Raw genomic sequence first — 15,405 nt, 5'->3', positions numbered from 1 at the left:
GGATTTTTTTTAAATTTCCTTACGTTTCGAAAGACCGGTTTTATAATTAGGAAAAAAAGATTTTCTTGAAACTGCATGATATTTTTTTTAAACCAGTCGAGCTATTATTTGATTCTCAAACTTATTTTGATCATTATAATTGTTGCCTTAAACAATTTTGTTGCAAGATATAAATTAGAACCAGAATCAGTACAATGTTCAACAATTGGACGGTTTAAAGAAGCTATGTCGTTGGTATAATTGAAATGTAGAACCTTTCCAAAATTTATGACAAAATGTACTTTAAGTTGAATCTCCTTTATTATTCTTTATATTTTTATCTGGAAAACAAAACAATGTGGCAAATTTTACAATGAAAAGTTATTTATTTTATTTTATATGGTATTATAGCTTGGTTTTTGAGATAACTTCAAAACAAAAACGAAAAAACTGGTTAAAGTAGCTTGGAAATTGTTTTTTGAATAACCGGGGTGACTTTGAAAGACATAGTCACTGTGTTTCTGAGCAACTTTAGACTACAAGTTTACAAAAAAATTGAAATAGTAAAATTGACAATAGGCAGAGTTACTTCGAATGTTTCGTTTGAAAATAAAAAAAATCTATCTAATCTTTGTTCAAATAAGTTTATTTTCTTGAAATAAAATGTATATAAATTTGAGGCAAAAAGTTCCAAGTTTCATCAAAATTTATAAAATATGATTTCGTCTGAAAATGCCTGAAAATCTGAAGAAATGTTTAAATTCTGTTTCAATAAAACTTTAAACTTATAATTTAAAAAAATTATGGTATTTTAACTGTAGTGTGAAATTGTCCACAGAACCCGATAATGTAGTTCGTTTTTCGATTTGAATTCATTTTAATTTAATCATCAAAATTTGATGAATATATATGCATGCTTCGATCAATTTTCAGAGACTTTTCAAAATAAATATTTTTATAAAAATTGTTGAAAAAAATCTTCAAAAAAATTTGCGAGAATTTTATTTTTATTAAAATGTATGCGAAAAAAAATAATCATATTTTCCCAACTCTATCAGTTTTTGAAGCAAAATTTATGACAAAAGGCTCAAGGCAAAATTACAGCAATGCTTATTCCAAAACTTTTCTGAACATTTCAATTTACACAAATTATGGATACTTTTTTTGTTATGACATCTTTGAAGTTTGAATTATTTTTTTTTGCAAAGTTATATTGGGCTTGCGTAGAACATCGATTGTACAATTAAATTTGTGTAATAAATTTCATTTTTATGGATGGTTATTTTTTTCAAATTTTTTTTTGGGGTATTTTTGAGATCAAATATGTTTTATTTATTAAGTTTGTTTTGCTCTTTTCAATTATTCTTTATGATTTCTATTTTTTTCCTAATTTATTTAATTTATTTTGTTGATCATTTTATTAATATTCTTATTTTTTTCCTTTTCCAGATAATTTCAAAACTCAATGAGATAGTAAAGTAAACATCACCCGAACCGTGGTCAGTAATCGCGTCAGTAATCTCCTCTACGATCCAATGATTTCATGTGCAAACCCAGCTCATGCTGCCAGTATTCAGAGAACTCAACCTGAACAACGTGTTTATTAAACTAAATAATCGCCCATTGAAACATACACCGTAATAACTACCGTGCGCCCCCACAAATCTGCCAGTAACTTGATACCTGAAAAAAGGAAGGAAAAAAATCATTGAATGTAAACGAGAACAATCGTTAAATTAAACAACCCATAAGCTCCCAGTCTGTGACGAAAAAGAAGAAGGAAAAAGGAAGAAAAAGTGAAGTGAACAAGACTGGACAGAACAACATTCAATAGATTGTACACTTGAACCAAGCGAAACGCGTAAACACTTAATTATGTAAATAAAATAATAATTATCCATTAAGGCCAGTATTTAAATCCTAAGTGTTTTGTGTTAGTGTTATTTCGTTAAGCTGTATTTGTGTATAATTCGCTATTATCACGTCGAGTGTCCTGCACACCCCTTTTCCGCTCAGATCTCTCCGGCTAAATATTGTTTAAACACACGCTAAATCCAGCGCTAGGCAGGGTCCAGTTGACACCTGTCACACAAGTGTCTTGCTGAAAACGGCGCGCCACGACACTAACCATAAATAATTAATGAAAAGCTAAATAGAAGTAATTTGCGACGGCGGTGTCCACCAGCAGAAACACCCAGGTGCGAAAAAGCCCAAAGTGACACTTCCGCTTGGACTACCTCAGGTGTGAATTGGAGTATCGATTTCACGAGAAGTGCATTTGTGTGTGCCAGGTCGAACCAGTCACGATTGTCACGTGTCCCCCCCACCGCAACCCACTCCCGGAGGTCGTTCAAATCAGAGTGTAATTAATAACCCTGCCACCTGGCGGTGACTGGCGCAAACCGGCGCGAAGAAAGAAGGTTCCAGGACGTCAAGTGGTCAATTAGACCGGTGTCCTAGAACAAGTGCAACGGAAGAGAGTGTGGTGTGTGGTGACTTGCAGCGGAGAACTAGGGCTTGGCCTTCTGGATTATGCGCTGCAAGCCTGCAACTCCGGCGACTTGAACGGCTGGCTGCCCGTGTTGAGGCACTACAATCTACGACTTTGAACGGACGGAGCTGTTCTAGAGTCGTTGGCGAGGTTCTGCGCTGATAAGTGAACTGGTCAACTCGTGGGGTTGGCGCTGCAGAGAGCGCGCGGGCTAGAGGTCAGCTCTCGGTTCAGGTGTGCCGCGTGCGCGCAAGACCGGAGACCTGCCTGCCCCTGCCTGAAGGATTATCATTTTGATACGGTGTACTGGAATTTTAATGGTTTACATGGTAAGTGTCCTGAACGAGCGCGCGCTCGCGAGTTCTCTCTGATTTAGAATATGTAATTAAATAATGGGATTGCTGTTGTGGATCGACTTGTGTTTGCTACAGTCAGTATAGTGGGTGAGTGGAGCGAATTGAGTACATTTGCAAAGTCCATTGTTGCGAGGAGAGCCACCTCATTTGGAGTTTTTTTTTTGTAAAGAGAAGGGTTGTACGATCGTTTACGCTCAAGGAGATGTCACTCACGGGGATGTGATTGCTGAGGCGCGGTTGTCATTTGTCTTTGGGGCAGTAGATCGGAACAGAGTGGTGAACCCTAACTTACAACATAAGGATTCATAATTTACTATCAATAAGGAGTCAAATAAAAATGTAGATTTGATTTATTAAAATATTTATTTTATGGCTATAGTACTCCTCAATGCTCGAAGCAAAATACACCCAGAGTACAGGATCGAGAGAATTCACCCTTTTTAAATTAAGATACTTTCCAGAAAAGAAGAAACAAGATCAATCATAATTGTCAACCCTTCGTTGAATTGAAATAAGGATTTAACCGTCGTTCCTTTTCAGGTGTGTCAAGTAGTTGTCGGGACCGTATGTAATAAGCAGTTTACAACGATCGGTGTAAACATAAGAGGGCAGTAATGAAGTCATTTCGTTCTCTTTCGTAACAAGTTCAGCACGAAGAAATCATAAATAAAAGCTGTCACATTTCTTCGCAGCAAACAAACATTATCCACGTTAATTCGTCCTATTTGTAACGCATTTTTCTCCACCTTACATTAACTTTTCAAATTCATTTGCCCCGCTAAATGTTCTCACCACTCTCTAGCCCAGCTGTTTTTTTAATTATTGCACTTGTTTTGAATAATTCATGCGGCTAAGTAATTACTTCTAATCTTGGCCGTGGTGCTTGTACTACATGCCCTGGCTGCTGACCGTTCCATCGGTTGTGAAGTCACCAAAGGAGCCAATAAATTGCCCTGGCACTCTCCAAAGGACATTTGGCCATCCATTTGAATGCTGGGACACTGACTGTGTGCACTTAGTGTGCGCAGTTCAGGGCGACAGAAATTGCAAGCAAAAAGAAACGGACCTGCCAATCGCTGTGAAACAGAAAAACAAATTAAAAGTAGTTTCTCTAGTTTTTTAATAACTTTTTTTTTTCCTCTGCCCAAGCAGCCCCGTCAGCATTTCGTACAAATGGGCATGGGAAAATCAGTTGAGGAGTACGAGGGGACTGGAAAATCTGGCCAAACGCCACGGGGGGAGTCCTCCGGTGCCGACGACATTTTTATGACAGACCAGCGACAGATTCGATGGACGCGTTCATCATAAAGATATTAATATTAATTACTGCCGGCTGGGCATTAAACTGTCACCTGTCCGTAGGTTGAATAGATCGATTAGATGCCCGGTTCGATTGATGACAGTGGATGCTCAGTTGGATGGGTATTATTTCATTTACAATTTTCTGTTCCTGGACTGTAATCAAAACTTGAAAAGCTCCTTAGAGAATAAAACAAGCCACTAACTTACTTTTACTGCTCGTACAACCTTCGGGTCATGAGCTGTCTCCAGATGCGTTGCCATCTAACTCGGTCCTGGGCTGCTTCTCTCCAATTCCACTGCGGAACTCCCACACTTTCCAGATCTTCCTCCACTTGGTTCAACCACCTTGCACGTTGCGCCCCCCTCCGCCGCGTTCCAACCGGCTCCGAATTGAACACCAACTTCACCGGATTGATAGTCTGGTTCGGTTGGCGCGCATCCAGCGCGTTCGGCATTCTCGCGACGTGTCCGGCCCACCTGATCCGGCTAGCCTTGGCGACCTTCCGAATACTTGGCTTGCCGTAGAGTTGCGCCAGCTCGTGGTTCATCCTTCTCCTCCATACAGTGTTCTCACGCACGCCGCCAAAGATCGTCCTAAGCACTCGCCGTTCGAAAACTTCAAGCGCTTGCAAGTCCTCCTCGAGCATCGTCCACGTTTCGTGCCCGTAGAGGACGACGGGTCTTATCAGCGTTTCGTACATGGTGCACTTTGTACGCCGGGAAAGATGACCAGACCGTAGGGTCTTGTGGAGTCCGTAGTAGGCACGACTACCGGTGATGATGCGCCTCCGAATTTCTCTGCTGCAGTTGTTGTCCGACGTTACCAATGATCCGAGGTACACAAACTCCTCCACGACCTCGAACTCGTCGCCGTCGATCGTCACGCTCGGTCCTATGCGAGCCCTAAGGGACTCGGTTCCTCCTGCCAGCAGATACTTCGTCTTCGCAACATTCACCTTCAATCCAACCTTATCCGCTTCCCGCTTCAATTCGGTGTACCGCTTAGCCACCTCCTCGAACGTCCTGCCGACAATGTCCATGTCGTCGGCATAGCAGATGAACTGGCTGGACCGGTTGATAATCGTGCCCCGCATGTTGAAGCCCGCTCGCCTCATGACACCTTCAAGCCCAATGTTGATAAAACAAGCCAACAATAATAAAAAAACGTTACTTAATCCATCTTTAGGTGGTTGGCGCCTTCCTCACATTTAAAGGGTGCTATCCAAAATGCAAAAAGTGCGTAAATAACACTTAAGTGCTTATAACTTTTGATAGGGTTGTCAGATCTTCAATGTTTTGGACGCGTTGGAAAGGTCTTTTGAATACCTATCCAACGATAGGTCGCATGAGAGATCCGGACAGCTTTTTCATCAAAATATCTGAGATCCAGCCGCGAAAAAGTGCTTTAAAAACACTTAAGTGCTTATAACTTTTGATAGGGTTGTCAGATCTTCAATGTTTTGGACGCCTTGGAAAGGTCTTTTGAATACCTATCCAACGATAGGTCGCATGAGAGATCCGGACAGCATTTTCATCAAAATATCTGAGATCCGGCCTCGAAAAAGTGCTTAAAAACACTTAAGTGCTTATAACTTTTGATAGGGTTGTCAGATCTTCAATGTTTTGGACGCGTTGGAAAGGTCTTTTGAATACCTATCCAACGATAGGTCACATGAGAGATCCGGACAGCATTTTCATCAAAATATCTGAGATCCGGCCTCGAAAAAGTGCTTAAAAAACACTTAATTGCTTATAACTTTTGATAGGGTTGTCAGATCTTCAATGTTTTGGACGCGTTGGAAAGGTCTTTTGAATACCTTTCTGAAAATGTATAGCATGACGGGTTTTCTTACAAAAACCACCCTTTTTACAATCTTCCGGACTTTTGCTAAAATCGTTTTTTTAGCATAACTTTTGAAGTACTTAACTAAACTGCATAATTTTTAATAGCGACTTATGGGACCTCAAGACGGATCGAATGACGCCAAAACGGACAAAATCGGTTCAGCCAATGTCGAGATAATCGAGTGACAATTTTTTGATCAACATCCCACCACACACACAGACATTTGCTCAGAATTTGATTCTGAGTCGATAGGTATACATAAAGGTGGGTCTAGGAGGTCTAATTGAGAAGTTCATTTTTAGAGTGATTTTATAGCCTTTCCTCAGTAACGTGAGGAAGGCAAAAAGAACCAGCATATCATCAGTTCATGCACGGAAAAAGTCAATTCTCGAAATCGTGAATTGTGTTCATGAATTTTAGAACCACAAAGGAATATATTCACGTTTATAGTGCAAATGCACCATACTCATGAATAAATTCCTTTGTGGTACTCAAATTCATGAACACAATGCACGATTACGGGAAATGTTTTTTTTTTCCTGTGTGGGGTAGCATACACTGCATACACTAGATGTCCACAAAATCAGGGGCGATTCCTGTCTGGCTCGGCAAAGTCAGTTCTCTTAAAAGAGTAAAATCTACTCATGGGGATGGGTTTCAGCTAGTGACGTACTGGATTTCCAATCCAGAGGTCGTGAGTTCGATTCTCGTTTCGGGATGATGAATAAATTAGATACAATATGTATGCAGCAATTCCTCAAGAAAACAGCATGGAAAAAACAAAAGTCTGGCCGAAATAATTTGAACAGTATTATTTTGTTTGGCCTTTAGAGTGGCGGGGTGGTTTGCGGCAATTGTCCACAATCCTTTAAAAAAATTGTATAGACAATTGTCCACGAGGGAGGGAGGGAGAGGGGGGGGGGGGGTTACAGTTTCCCAAAGAAGTGTTCACTTAGTTTTTACATTACTTTTTCAAAACAAACAATGCGCCATGAGTTTAATATGTACATAAGGCATTTTGAAAAAGTAATCGAATCTTGTTTTTGCCTCTTGTTGCTTCTTTTTCCCTCTTGAGCAGTTCTCTCAGATTTCGGTCATTCGATTTTTTTTTTGAATTTTTTTATCCGACTGAAACTTTTTTTGTGCCTTCGGTATGCCCAAAGAAGCCATTTTGCATCATTAGTTTGTCCATAAAATTTTTCATACACATTCAATATTACGCCCTTTTTAAATGTTTGTCTCGGAAAATTTCACGAATGTTTCATATTTTTACATTGTAAATCGGACTATTAGTTGTTGAGATATCGACATTAGAAAATGGTGGGTTGTTTGGATGAGACTTAGAAAACATCAATTTTCCTGTTTTTAAACACTTGCATGGCAATATCTCAGCAACTAGAGGTCATATCAACAAAATTCAAAAAAGCAAAATATAGAGAGTTTTCTAAGCTTTTTAAAAATATTTTTTTCAAAAATGGGTAAACATGTGCACTAATTTAAAAAAATTAAAAACTGCAACTATTTTCAAAAAAGTCACCTAAAAATGGATTTAACTTGAAAAATTTCACTAAAGTACATTTTGATTGCAAATTTGATTTTACATCGAAAAATGAAGTTGAAACCAATATTTCGATTTTTTTAAAAGATCAGTATTGATTCAAACATTCATAACTCGGTCAAAAAGATTTTTTGCACAACGGGACCATCCATAAACCACGTGGATACTTTTTTGAGAATCTGTTACCCCCCCCCCCCCCCCCCCCTCGTGGACAATTGTCCATACCAAAAAACATTTTTTGTATGGATCGTGGACAATCGCCATACCCCCCTCCCCCCCCCCCCAACCTAAAATGTCCACGTGGTTTATGGATGGTCCCTGCAGGTTACCTGCAAATTTCTGAAAAGTTGGCATTTTGCCAAATTTGCATGGAAAATTATATGGACAAACTAATGATGCAAAATGGCTTCTTTGGGCATACCGAAGGCATCCAAAAACTTTCAGCTGGATTAAAAAATACAAAAATTACCGATTTCGTAGAGAATTTCTTTCTTTTGAATTTTTTATTATATAAGCCATGAAATTCAAAACTTATCTTAAATTTTACATTGACCGGTTCAATTTTATTCGTTGTCGCCTCTTGTTTTTTTAAAAGAAATTTTCAAAGAAATTTTTGAAACTTTTCTAATCATCAACTAATCATGTCACATAAAAAAGAAATATATTTATATAACTTTATTTAATTTGAATCACATTGTAGTTCATTCAGAACCCAAAGCATAAAAAAGAACATAAAAACTTATTTTAATTTAATTTAAGCTATTTTAAAACTGTCGTCCTTGTTCAGATTAAAGTGTAGATAATCACCAATTGATATGATTAAACTAATTCTATGATTTTAAGCTTGAAAAACATAACAAATATAATTCCGGGATTCCGTAAATATTTTTCTCGTTTCCCGGGAAATTCATAACCCGGCAAATTTGGACGCCCTAGAGAAAATGACGAAAACTGTCATAACTTGAGACTTCAGACGCAACCTTTGGTACAGTCATCCCACATATTCGGAACACCCACAAATTCGGAACACTTTTGTGGTAATTTGTCAATAGAATGCAAAATGCAACTTTTCTGCTGACCCTGCTATTTTTAGAGCTTTTATTTGGACATTCTCTTGCTATTTTACTAGTAAAAGTAATACTTTTTAAACAAAAACTGCATTTCAAGACAATTTCATCCAGAGTACCAAAACACTGCCTCCAAATTGTCTGTTCCATGATTGTGGTATGTTATTGTGTCTCCCACAATTGTGGAACACCTGAATTTAACTGATATTTTCACAAAAAGCTTTATCAGACCAATCATAAAACATTACTAAGCATGATATTTATTGGTTTCAGAGTGCAAAGTCATTATTTTGTAAAAAATATGTACTCCTGGAGAGAAAAAAATGTTTGTTTACATCGTAAGAAAAATGTGTTCCGAATTTGTGGATTTCAAGGGTCAATGTTTTTCTTTGAAAACTTGATATAAAACGTAAAAATGTACAGCCGGTCTATCCATCAATCGTAAGATCGCATGAAAATCTTACACATGAAGGTAAAAGCAAATCATTATGTTCAATTATCGATTTTATATCATTTGTTGAACATTGGCCGATATGTAAACTGTTCCGAATATGAGGGATGACTGTACCCAAACATGCATAGGTCATCGCTAAAATTTTAAAGCTATCGCAATTTTAGTGATTTTTTTTTTATTTTTTTTTGTCGATTTCGTTATTTTCCCGTTCTTGCGCGCGCCGTGTAGAAAACCCCAGATTTTATTTATTATCAAAAAAATCATATCATACACGGAAAGGGGATCCATCGCCAAATCGCGATAAAGTTCGCTAAAACTAGCGAAAAATGTCGCTAATTTCTCAGCCTGCACAAAAATTACCTAGAATCGCTAATTTTTTTCGCTTTCGCTATTTATTATCAAAAAAATCATATCATACACGGAAAGGGGATCCATCGCCAAATCGCGATAAAGTTCGCTAAAACTAGCGAAAAATGTCGCTAATTTCTCAGCCTGCACAAAAATTACCTAGAATCGCTAATTTTTTTCGCTGGTTTGGAAACCGATGAAATTCTACCAAACCAGTGAAAAAAAACACTGGTTTGGTGAAAAATGTCGCTGTTTGGGGGATCAGTTTTGCTAGAATCAGAAAATTTTCTCGCTGGTTTGGAAAAAGCGGCAGGGCACCAAAATCAACCAGGAGATTATTGTACTGGTTTTGGGAAACAATTCGCTGGTCCAGCGGATTTCTTCACTGGACCAGTGTTCTTTTACGCTGGATCAGCGTTTTCTATCGCTGACGTCCGGGTTTTTTTTTCCGGCGGCAGCAGCTCGTACCAAAATCAACCAGTAGATTATTGTGCTGGTTTTGGGAAACAATTCGCTGGTCCAGCGGATTTTTTCACTGAACTGGTGTTCCTTCACGCTGGATCAGCGTTTTCTATCGCTGACGTCCGGGTTTTTTTTCCGCGGCAGCAGCTCGTACCAAAATCAACCAGGAGATTATTCTACTGGTTCCGGCAAAAAATCCGCTGGTTCAGCGAATGTTTCCACTGGACCAGTGTTTTTTTGCACTGGATCAGCGTTTTTTATCACCGACGTTTGTTTTTTTGTTTTGGCGGCAGAAGCCTATGCCAAAATAAACCAGGTTGTACTTACTTGCCACAGCACAAACTGTTCCGCGGCCATGGTCAAGTTCCTCGCCTACGATTCTTGCTGCCACCTGCGACAATTTGTGCACTCATCTATGCAGCAGTACAAATACATCTCCAGCTTCACTGCACCGTATTTTTCTGCTGCGAGAACTTTATGGAAACGTGCTTCTTTTCATTGAAAAGAACCATCACCTGTTGAGTATGTATTTTAATGCTGAACACTTGATGCAGAACTTTTTCATGCTTTTTTGTTTTGAAAAAACCCCTAAAGCAATTCGATTGCCACAAATCGCTTCCGAACGTGAACAATAACAAACATTTATGACGGCTGTCGGAAGGATGTGTATCAAACCAGCGAAAACTTTCGCTGGAAAAGAAACCGTTTCGGAAATAACAAACCAGCGAAACCAAGTTGCTGGATTTGATTTCGCGCAGCCACCTTTTTCAGCGAAAAATTTCGCTGGTTTAGAGAAAAATTTCGCTGATATCAGCAAAACCAACCCAGCAAAATTCGGTCGCTGGTTTGGCGATCGATCCCCTTTCCGTGTATTATCAAAATCATCTGTTAATGAAGTACTCCCATTTTAAAGTATGTTACGTAAAATTGTCGGATGAATCCGATAAAAATATTTCCAGACATAGGCTCTTTGGTCCATGCACCGTGAAAACGGCATTTTAAAGTTTTATATTAGCTTTTCAAATGTTAGGCTAGATTTTTGAAACTTCTTACTATTTTTCATTGAAAGGCCAACCGTTCGAAAAAAATCACTATTCTGATACCAATCCTACGTAATTCTCACGCATAATCCAATCTGGCGAAGGGACACTCTCCTCCCTCCTACTTAAACTTGTGTCTTATCGCGTTGCAAAGAGGCCCCCTAAAAGCTGTGCCGCGATACGGGGTCCCAACCTGTGAGTGTCAAAACCATTGCCCGCCACCGCTATCATAATTGCAATCTTACTCTTCGTAATTAAACGATAAAAAGCAAAGTGTTAGTCAGCGTGCCTAAAAAAAAAGAGGGAGACCGCGTCGCCTTTACCGTGGAGGCAATCACCGTGTACTTCTTCACGGAGCCCAGAACTAACTGTCTTTACCGTGATCCGTAGAGCACCGGGCTTGTTTTTTTTTCTTCGAAGGGAGTTGAAAAAAGCTCCGAGATTTTACTAAAGTGTGTCTCCTCGTTTGCTGGAACAAACATCGGCGGGCAACGCGTGGCCAACGCTTGTGCAATAGTAATTATTTCAACTTTTAATGACACCATCTCGTAAAAGTGAGCATTTTTTTGCGGCTGCCGCTACTTGGAGACCATATGGACATGGTGATGGCCCGTGCGCGCGCGACTTTCAAGAAGCTGCTGCTCGGTTAGGGCACGCACTGGGCTGCGGGGTGCGTCGGAGGCGGCGTAGATTCCGCGTAAAAAGCCTATGAACAGGGGCCCAGACCTTCGCCGGGTGGCCAAGTTACAAATCTTTCGGTTGTTTGCCACCTTAAGTGGCTGCTGCTGCCGGTGGACAGTTTCTTATCTTCATTATCGGGGTTGGAACTAACGACTGTCACACATTAGTGGCGGCATCGTTTTGGAAAGGGGTGATCGTATGCTGGATATTTGAAGTGGCTTTGACGACACACTTGGGGTAAAACATTATATTGTGTTATGTTAACATGTGGAATTAAAATGCTTCGAATAATTTATTATGATGATGTTTAATTCTGGATTTCTAAGTTGGAAGAAAAACATTTTACATAAAAATATTTTTTCAGACATATTGTTTTCTTTGAATTCTTTTAAGGTCATACACAATATACTTCACAGTCTGATTATTCCAAAATCCAGCCACAAATGTTTTTAACTGAGAATTTTCGATTTACGATTATTTGATTGGCGATAATCAATGATAATTCATCAAAAAGAACTAACTTAAACAAAAACCTCAAAGATTTTAAAACTTTTATGGAAGATGGATTATTTGAAATGTAGAATGTAGCAAAAAAAAAACAATCTTTATGCTTAACTAAAGTCTTTTTGGGAAGCCTGGAGTCGGAGTCGGAGTCGTAAAAACTCGAACAGCTGGAGTCGGAGTCGGAGCCGAAAATTTCTGATTACCTGGAGCTGGAGTCGGAGTCGGAGTTATCTTAAATTCCACAAAAATTATGTTTATTTTTTATTTTTTAGTATTTGCTATAAAACAGATTAATTTACAAAACTTCTTATATTTTTAATTTATTTTCAAGTTGTTTGCGCTGCGTTGCCATTTTTTTAGAGATCAATATATGATAACCTGTTTATCAGCTCTTACCCAAGTATGTGATATCATCATAACTAAAAAAAACAATATTGATTTTGTAGTCAGAAATACTTAATTGATTTTTGACTGTATCCTTTTGCCATTATTTATGTACCCTTTAAACTCAAATTTGACCAAATTTAATCCAGTTCTTTCTGAAAAAAGTACACACACAGTCATCTTATACCCCGATAGCGAATGTCTTGGTGGTTTTATATAAATCAATGTTCAGGAAAAAAGTTACGAGGTAAATCAAAAAATATAAATAATAATCACTATTTATGGAAATCAAAACAAAAAAAAATCTCTGACAGGATAACTCTTCCAACAAATATTCAACGATTATAACAATCTATTACTTGGAACTCAACATGCGCATTTTGTTTATAACTTTGTACAAAAAATTAAAAGTGTCTGAAAATGTTGATCCTTAGGCAAACTATTTTGATATTTTTGCAAATTATCGTTGAACAAATCTCAAGATTTCAGGATAGGACCGGATTTCAAGATTAAAAAAAATATCCGAGACCTAGAAACATTTATCCTGTGGATTTTTGTTTTTTATCCAATTCTAAGTTTTTTCTTATCTTTTCATGGAGGCGCACGACCATTCATAAAGCTTCGTTTTAGGTGAAGATGCAAAAAGTATGGCGCGCCTCCTTTTAAGTATATATAAAAAAAAAATAAAAATTCAAGTAAATCCAAAATTCCGAGGTAAACTATTTTCTAGTTTACGGATATTTGAAAAGGACCCCTTAAGCGTCCTTACCACAAAGATTTTTTTAGATACATTCATTTGTAATAATAAACTTCTTCAGCCTTGGCGTGATGTCTATGTACGTCTTAAAAATTTCAATGGAGCTTTAAAAAACAGTTTCGTTTAAAATTGTTATTTAAAAATACAAGGTGACTATGATAGTCACTGTGCTTCTTATAAATGTCAACTTAAAAGTAAGCAAATTGAAATTATTTGTTTAATCAATCTTTTCTTTTAATGATTATAAAAAAATAACAATTTAATATTTTAGCTTTTAATCAATTGAATGAAAATTTGAGGTTAAGTAAATAAATCCTAATTTATTTACCAAACTGTTCTTCTGAAAATGCCTTTAAAACTTGTTTTGCCTTCCTCACTGAGGTAAGGCTATAATCCTGCTCTAAAAATGAACTTTTTATTAAAAGCTCAAAGACCCACCTTCATGTATACATATCGACTCAGAATAAAAAACTGAACAAATGTCTGTGTGTGTGTATGTGTGTGTGTATGTGTGTGTGTATGTATGTATGTGACCAAAATTCTCACTAAGTTTTCTCAGCACTGGCTGAACCGATTTTGACCAAACCAGTTGCAATCGACTTGGTATAGGGTCCCATACATCGCTATTGAATTGTTTGAAGTTTCGTTAACTAGTTCAAAAGTTATGTATAAAAATGTGTTTTCACATATATCCGGATCTCATTTATATGCATGTAAACGATGTCCGGATCCATCATCCGACCCATCGTTGGTTAGGTAATCGAGAGACCTTTCCAATGAGTTCACAACATTGAAGATCTGGCAACCCTGTCTCGAGAAATGACCACTTAAGTGATATTTATGTACTTTTTTGAAGCCGGATCTCAATTAAATGTATGCAAACGATATCTGGATCCATCATTCGACCCATCTTTGGTTAGGTTATTGAAAGACCTTTCCAACGAGCTTACAACATTGAAGATCTGGCAACCCTGTCTCGAGTTATGACCACTTAAGTGATATTTATGTACTTTTTTGAAGCCGGATCTCAATTAAATGTATGCAAACGATGTCCGAATCCATCATCCGACCCATCGTTGGTTAGGTAATCAAAAGACCTTTCCAATGAGCCCACAACATTGAAGATCTGGCAACCCTGTCTCGAGTTATGACCACTTAAGTGATATTTATGTACTTTTTTGAAGCCGGATCTCAATTAAATGTATGCAAACGATGTCCGAATCCATCATCCGACCCATCGTTGGTTAGGTAATCAAAAGACCTTTCCAATGAGCCCGCAACATTGAAGATCTGGCAACCCTGTCTCGAGTTATGACCACTTAAGTGATATTTATGTACTTTTTTGAAGCCGGATCTCAATTAAATGCATGCAAACGATGTCCGGATCCATTATCCGACCCATCGTTGGTTAGGTTATCGAAAGACCTTTCCAACAAGCTTACAACATTGAAGATCTGGCAACCCTGTCTCGAGTTATGACCACCTAAGTGATATTTATGTACTTTTTGAAGCCGGATCTCAATTAAATGCATGCAAACGATGTCCGGATCCATCATCGGACCCATTGTTGATTAGGTAATCGAGAGACCTTTATAACGAGCTTACAACATTGAAGATCTGGCAACCCTGTCTCGAGTTATGACTACTTAAGTGATATTTATGTACTTTTTTGAAGCCGGATCTCAATTAAATGTATGCAAACGATGTCCGGATCCATTATCCGACCCATCGTTGGTTAGGTAATCAAAAGTCCTTTCCAATGAGTCCGCAACATTGAAGATCTGGCAACCCTGTCTCGAGTTATGACCACTTAAGTGATATTTATGTACTTTTTTGAAGCCGGATCTCAATTAAATGTATGCAAACGATGTCCGAATCCATCATCCAACCCATCGTTGGTTAGGTAATCAAAAGACCTTTCCAATGAGTCCACAACATTGAAGATCTGGCAACCCTGTCTCGAGTTATGACCACTTAAGTGATATTTATGTACTTTTTTGAAGCCGGATCTCAATTAAATGTATGCAAACGATATCTGGATCCATCATCCGACCCATCTTTGGTTAGGTTATTGAAAGACCTTTCCAACGAGCTTACAACATTGAAGATCTGGCAACCCTGTCTCGAGTTATGACCACTTAAGTGATATTTATGTACTTTTTTGAAGCCGGATCTC

The 15,405-nt window shown here is 38.1% G+C and overlaps 1 protein-coding gene across 1 annotated transcript in view; it reads left to right on the top strand.

Moving 5' to 3' along the window:
* LOC120416221 (Krueppel-like factor 8) overlaps positions 1–15,405 on the top strand; it is a 292,926-nt gene that overhangs the window by 5,803 nt on the left and 271,718 nt on the right. Inside the window, exon 2 of the mRNA XM_039577920.2 lies at positions 1,429–2,799. Within this exon, the coding sequence (XP_039433854.2) occupies positions 2,788–2,799 (12 nt within the window). The 5' untranslated portion in view covers positions 1,429–2,787. The remainder of the gene's footprint in view (positions 1–1,428; positions 2,800–15,405) is intronic.

Source organism: Culex pipiens, chromosome 2, assembly GCF_016801865.2.
Source record: "Culex pipiens pallens isolate TS chromosome 2, TS_CPP_V2, whole genome shotgun sequence".
NCBI lineage: Eukaryota > Metazoa > Arthropoda > Insecta > Diptera > Culicidae > Culex > Culex pipiens.
The sequence above is the reverse complement of the archived record's forward strand: the minus strand, read 5'-3'. Positions and strand labels throughout refer to the sequence as shown.